Raw genomic sequence first — 6,978 nt, 5'->3', positions numbered from 1 at the left:
AGAAGAACCCATCCAGAGGACCTACTTATTTTTTCTTTTTGATTTTTTTCTACCTGGATTACTAAGATGCATCAGGACATTATTATATAACATTTTAGACACTTTCTAGATAGTTTATCAGCTAAAAAAAGTTAATTTTGGGGTAAGTTACCCTTTAACAACACCAAAGTGGCTACAACACAATTATTTTACAGCTATCAACGTCAAACTTGATTTGATGATAGTCATCAGTGCTGCAAACTCCGAGCACCAACTGATTGAGCAAAAATCTGTCCAAAACTGAGTGATCAGCACTCTGTCAGTGAATGCTATTTACACTGATTTTATCTAMTGTGATGGATCGTCAGAAATTTTATTATTTAATTATTTTTTCCTTCTTTGGAATCAATAAAGCATTTTTGAATTCAATTAAATAAAAAGAATAAAAAGAATAAAAATTGTCTTTTTAAATGTACTCAAGATGACTGAAGGAAAAAAAAGGGCCAGTTAGACCGACTTACTCTCAGGCACATCCTGTTCGTCTGTGAAGTCATATGGGCTGTAGGGCTCACTGCTCTGCGAGCCACGCCGCCCCCTGCAGGACACAACCGGAAGTGTTACAGGCTGAGCAACAACGAGAACTTTGGAAATAGTTTGTTTTTGGTGCCATCACCTTTTCCGAGTTCTCTGTGAAGGCTGCGTGGGCGCCATCTCCTCGTCTTCTTCCTCCGAACCAGAGTCTCGATCCTGCCTCGAGCGCTTTTTCTCCTTCTCAAGAACCTTGAGTGAAACAAAACTTTGATGTTACGGATAAAGTCCTCTCTTGGCTGAGCGCTGAGAGACTGAAAGAAAAGAAACCTTTTTAAAGTAGGCAAACTGGACGAGCTCCACGGCCACCTCCGTGTCCTCCAGCTCCACAGCTTTGCTCATGCGGGCCTTGGCGTGCGCCGTGGACAGACGGATCAGGGTCTCCAGAGTCCGGGCCGTCACCGGAGAGGTCTGGGCGGAGAGGGAACTGGGTCAGAATGTACTCTGGCTAAAAGCACACTGAATGTTTTAATACTCAGTCCAGGTTTTTACTTATATCCAATTTCTTAGCATGATTTTTCACATTAGTTTATTTGCGACCATCAGACTGTTATTAAAACATCAATATGGGTCATATATGGTCAAAAAAACATTACAAATAATAAAGATTAGATTTGGATCACTGAAGGTAAACTATGTTTAATCTCTGTTCACCCTGGCAAGATCAGCTCCCAGCTGCTCCTGGCTCCTCAGCCTGGAGTACTCCTCTGCGATGTGATTGGCTGCCTCCTCAGTCAGCACCGGGGTGATTGCTTTGGCGATGTGGATGTACTTCCTCATGAACTCCTTACTCACAATCTTGTCCCTGGAAGAAAAGAAAATGCAGAAAAATTTTTTTTAAATGTTGCATCTGCTGCATCTTTGGGTTTTCATGAAAAAGAAACAGAGGTGAATCGTTTTACTTCTTCTTCCTGCTTCCGTGCAGCAGGTTGTTGTGTTTCTCGTAAATCTGCAGCTCCTCGTGCTCCTCCCCAAGTGCGTCGGGGTCGTCGGTGGCCAGAACGTCCACTGTCCCACCCAAAGCCATGGCTGGTGGACAAAGCACAGAGAAGCGTGAGGCATTTCTCCTGCTGCAGAGCAGATGTGCTCCTTTGTTCTGAGAGACGCTGGTACCTGCTCCTTCCTGCTCCCGTGGGTCGCGGTAGCGATGCATCCTCAGGACGTGGTCTGAGATTTCACGGTCCTGCTCGGGGTCCATTTGATCCAGCATGATGAAGAGGAGGTCGAAACGGGACAGGAGGGAGTCCTGCAGGCCGATGTTCTCCATGGGGGTTTTATACTGATTGTACTGCAGAGGAGGAGGAGTACAGGGAGCAGGTTTTTAATTTAAAAAACAAACACAAAAAAACACATAAAAACATGTCAACAAGGTCCAGTCCATCAGTCTGTGTGAACTTCAACAAGACAGAACTCAACACCAACCGTCACCAAGGTCCCACATCGCCAGTCAGTAGTGACCAAGAGTTAGCAGTTTTGTTGGGATCATCACAGCCTTCATTATTTAAATCATCTCATAAGGTGAACCGATGTCAATTAGGCAGAGGTGTCAAGTAACTAAGTACAAATACTTTGTTACTTTACTTAAGCAGTAATTTTGATAATTYATACTTTTATTCTGCACCTGTCATTACCTGGCTTACTTATTTAATTACTTATTCACTTTCAAGGCAACATTTTTATCTTTATCTTTAATCTTTCTTTGAAAAGAATAAAATGCCTGAGAATTAATAATTTTCATTTAATAAACAGTTGTAGTACATTATAGTTTTGGAGAATCATCATTACGTTTGACTGAAGGGGTATTACAAAATGGCTTGGGGTAAACAAGTCTCAAAATGTTGGGAACCACTGAGGTAGAAGATGTAGCCTAGCATGAAGATGACCGTGGCTGAAACAATAGTCTAGCCTGGCCCTTGCCTTCCCACGCAGTTCTGCTCAATTTTAGTTTCCCTTACCAGGTTAAGTCTGGTCAGTTAATTCCAAATTTTTCAACATTTTAATTTAACATTATACTCATTATTTACTTTAGAAGAAAAATTGTGTGTGTGTGTGGGGGGGGGGGGCTATAAACCCTGAGGCACAGCCTAAGATTTTATCTTTAATGGCCTTTTTTTTATAGTGTTCATTACTTTTACTTTTATACTTTAAGTAGTTTTAAAACCAGTACTTTTATACTTTTACTTGAGTAAAAAAAATCAAGTTGATACTTCTACTTGCAAAAAAGGTATTTTTAAACCCTAGTATCTATACTACTACTTAAGTAATGAATGTGAATACTTTTGACACCTCTGCAATGAGGCCACGCCCCCTCAAAAGTGGACCGCATTCCTGTAGTGCAGGGGTCTGCAACCTGCGGCTCTGGGGCCACATGTGGCTCTTTGGTCCCTCTGCAGTGGCTCTTTGAAAATGTGACCAAACACAACATAATTTTTTGTTTGTTTTTATACTCACAACACTAATAGATTTTATGCAAATATGTAATCAATACTACAATACAAAAAGTAAAATATGTTAGCTTATGCTAGCCTGTTTTCTACCTAAATAATCCAACTTCTTTCTATAATCTTTCTCTCAAATCTATCAGGGTTATCGTTAAACACCTTTAGGACTATATAATAAGAATTAGAGAGAAAAAATGTCTGACTAGTTCAGCTGCACTAGTTTTTATGAAATTCTGTATAAACTATCGTCAGTATTGTTCTTGTGCATGAATGTTTTTTCTTCAGTCTTGAAGTGTAAAACTAATAAATAATAAAAATCACAATTTATTTTTTAGGTTTATGTCACCTCCACCGGCCATAAAGGTTCACAAAAAGGCCTTGAAAAGGCCCACGGACCACCAGTTGATAATCACAGTTGTAGCATATTTTGCAGCTCTGGGCACATTTCATTAKSGAGCCGAGGAGCAGTAATGGCTCTCTTGATTGTAAAGGTTGCAGACCCCTGGTTTAGTGGGATAGTTTAGGATCGACCACAGTGAATTCAGTGCTAACTTCTAACTTATGAAGCTCTCAACAACCAAGCTCCATCTTATTGTTCCATACTTTCCTAACAGAGCACTTCGCTTTCAGACTGCAGGTTTACTTGTGGATCCTCGAGGAATGGGAGGCGGAGCTTTCAGTTATYGCTCCTCTCTTCCAGTTTGCTGCCATTTTTACTTCCATTTCCATATCTGTAAGTATTTCTGTTAATATCATGTTTTGACCTTTAGTCTACACCTGAACCAGTCATTCTGTGTTTGTGCTACTTTTGTTGGCCTCTGCTGCATGAGGCGTCCTGTAACTGGAGGGTTGCCGGTTCRATCCTCTGTTCCAAAAGTCTCAGTCGTTGTGTCCTTGGGCAAGACTCTTCACCCACCTTGCTTACTGATGGTGGTCAGTGGCGGTGGCACCGGTGCATGGCAGCCCCGGCTCTATCAGTGTGCTCCAGAGCAGCTGTGGCTATAATGTAGCTTACCACCATCAGTGTGTGAATGTAGTGTTAGGCGCTTTGGGCTCCCCATGGGGTTTGATAAAGTGCTGTATTAGTTCAGTCCATTTACCATTTAAACTTGTTATTTAATGTCTGATGCTTCCTGTTTTCAGTCACACTGGTTTGTCTTCGAAGCCTAAACTTCAAACACTTTTAGCCGACGACATTGAACACATCTCTAGCTGCGTTTCCATTGACCAAGAAAATGCGCAAATTAGAATTTCGAAAATAAATTTGCTCAAYGGAAACACGTCAATTTCGTTAAAAAATTACGTTTTTCGACAAAATGTTTTTGCGCTAGGATGAGGTGGTTTTCCAGCCGTATCAAAATTGTGTTTTTCACAAAACTGCAATGGAAACACTTTTTTCGCATCACGGGAGTCACATGATCACAACCGGCTGTTTCTACTGGTAAAAAAAGACGACGACGAAGAAGATAACAGTAAGTAGAAATAGTAGTAAAATCACAGAAGTAGTATAAAATAGTAAACTCACCGACTACAATTTCCCAAAAACACAGCATACGTAGCCGCTCCCAAGTAGGGACTTGTTGCTGGAAAACCTCGATAAAAGATGCCAACGTCTCCTCTGATGATGAGCGCTAGTGTCGACGTAGCAACATGCTACGTGTTTACATCCATCGTCGCCATGTTTGTAATGACTTATCGCGAGAATAAGCATATTCACGCGTGACTTTAATAGCATTTCTTACTTAATGGAAACACCGCAGTTGCAAAACTGTGTTTTTTCGACATTAACAGAATATCGACAAAGTTTTGTGCACATTTGCAATGGAAACGCAGCTAGTGTCATGCGTCTCTCACCCTGCCGTAGACGGGGTTGGCTGCAGCCAGCACGGAGCAGCGGGCGTTCAGCCTGGCGTGGATCCCGGCCTTGGCGATGGTGACCCGGCCCTGCTCCATCACCTCGTGGATGGCCGTGCGGTCCATGTCGGACATCTTGTCGAACTCGTCGATGCACACCACGCCACGGTCAGCCAGCACCATGGCGCCTGCCTCCAGACGACGCTCACCTAGTAAAGACAGGTTGAAGAACTTTCAGAGTTGAACAAATTCACAAGAACATTTCTTTAAAAAGAAACGGGAGGACAAACTGAAGGTACCGGTCTCTTGATCGGTGGTGACGGCAGCAGTCAGACCAACACCTGAGGAGCCCCGCCCTGTGGTGGGGATGGCCCTGGGTGCCGTGTGCAGCACGTAACGCAGCAGCTGGGATTTGGCCACCGATGGATCACCTGAAAAGAGCGCATCTTGACCTGAGCCTCACTTATACAACCCAAACTGAGCTGAAACATTGAAAGAAAGAGAAAAACTCGGGGGTACCTATGAGCAGGATATTGATGTCTCCTCGGATGCGTGTGCCGTTCTCCAGCACCTTCTCCACGCCGCCCAGCAGCATGCAGAGGATRGCCTTCTTGATGTAGTCGTGCCCGTGGATGCTGGGAGCCAGCGAGCGAGCCAGCTGGTCAAACACATTCTGGAAATGAAAAACTTTGTTTAGCTCCCTTAATATTCAACATAAAACCAAACACACACATATGTGAGAGAAATCGACGTACGATGGAGCGAGTCTGACAGAAATTTCGGATTTTGGCCACATCGCTGGCGGAGAATATGGGCGACACTTCCTTGCTCATCTGTTTGACGTGGCTCGCGATCATGATGGTCCTGTTAGAAACAGGAGTCCGTTTGAAATGAACACAGCTGTGAGAGCAACGTTCTGAAGCAAACAGGACTCGATCCCACCTGAATGTGCCGGACGTGAACCCTCCCTTCTTCCCGGGCAGGCAGCGGTACGTCCCAATGACCTGCACTCTGTCTCCAGGTTTGACCACGTCCACCAGGTCGTTGTCCAGGATGATGTCCACAGAGCGAGGCAGCTGGCCAGCGGGGGCTTTCTCTGGCATCTCCTGCACCGTGATGGTCTGATGGTCCTTGTAGATGGACAGGCCAAATTCTGTCTCTAGAGGGTTGTTCTCCTCGTCCTGTTGGGTCAGAGGTTAACGTGTGGTTCTGTTTGCTCAGTGACATTTTGCTCTGCTTTGTGAAGAACACAGAATCGGGGTTGAGTACCTTAGTGGGGTAAATGGCGCTGGAGGGGAAGGCATCAAGCGAGGTCAGGTCTGTGTATTTTCTCTCCATCGTCTTCTTTGTGGCTGGACAGTAGTGGACACTGCGCACAACTTTGGGACGCACAAGAGAACCTGCAAAAAGCAACGCTCAACCTTTATCAACTAATCACAGTTTAACGACAAAGACTCGCTCCAAAGCAAAGGTTAAACCCAAAGTGTTGTGGTTAAAGATCAAAGGCGACGCGCTCACATTTCGTGACGATGCCCTCCACACACACCATGCTGCCCAGCAGCCTGGAGGTCAGGGTCCGGGGGGAGACGTGCTTGGAGCCGAAGCTGCCCTCCAAGCCCACGAAGAACTCCTCATGCTGCTTGGCGTAGGTGCCGTCCACCGAGGCCACCAGGTCCTTCAGAGCCCGCTGGAACGCCAGCAACTCCTCGAAGGCGTTGTTCATCAACCTGAGGAACGAGTTACACACTTCAGATTACTACTGAAAACCTAACATCAACTTTCTTCTTTAAAGCAAGAATCCGWTGACGTGCACTGACAAAACGTTGACCTCGTGATGTAAGCTCTAAAGAAATGTTAACGCTGCACTGCACCTCTCAATTACACAAAGTTGTTTTCAGTCAGAAAAACTAATATTTTAACAACAGACACTACACCACTGTAGACAGTAGTGTTGGGCATAATCGTATCGTGTGCAATTAATCATCAGAAAAACATTAATGGATTAGTTTTTGTCACTTGACGATTAATACGATTGATTAATGCCACCAGGCAGACTGACTGGGGATTACTCCGGTCAGTCCGCTCGCTGCTCCTCTCTGCTTCAAATATGACGAAC

General features: G+C 44.4%; 1 protein-coding gene across 1 annotated transcript in view; it reads right to left on the bottom strand.

Annotated features, from left to right (window-relative positions):
• mcm3 (minichromosome maintenance complex component 3) overlaps positions 1-6,589 on the bottom strand; it is a gene marked incomplete at its 5' end in the record, with an annotated part of 13,187 nt that extends 6,598 nt beyond the window's left edge. The window contains 13 exon segments of the mRNA XM_014027295.1: positions 501-574; positions 653-759; positions 838-978; positions 1,222-1,372; positions 1,470-1,596; positions 1,681-1,855; positions 4,863-5,071; positions 5,162-5,293; positions 5,382-5,535; positions 5,618-5,726; positions 5,805-6,043; positions 6,132-6,262; positions 6,381-6,589. Of these exon segments, the coding sequence (XP_013882749.1) occupies positions 501-574; positions 653-759; positions 838-978; positions 1,222-1,372; positions 1,470-1,596; positions 1,681-1,855; positions 4,863-5,071; positions 5,162-5,293; positions 5,382-5,535; positions 5,618-5,726; positions 5,805-6,043; positions 6,132-6,262; positions 6,381-6,589 (1,958 nt within the window).
• Positions 6,590-6,978: the final 389 nt, after the last annotated feature.

The sequence above is a fragment of the Austrofundulus limnaeus genome, unplaced genomic scaffold, assembly GCF_001266775.1.
Source record: "Austrofundulus limnaeus strain Quisiro unplaced genomic scaffold, Austrofundulus_limnaeus-1.0 Scaffold632, whole genome shotgun sequence".
Taxonomy (NCBI): Eukaryota; Metazoa; Chordata; class Actinopteri; order Cyprinodontiformes; family Rivulidae; genus Austrofundulus; species Austrofundulus limnaeus.
Note: the sequence above shows the minus strand (reverse complement) of the source record. Positions and strands in the feature narration are given on the sequence as shown.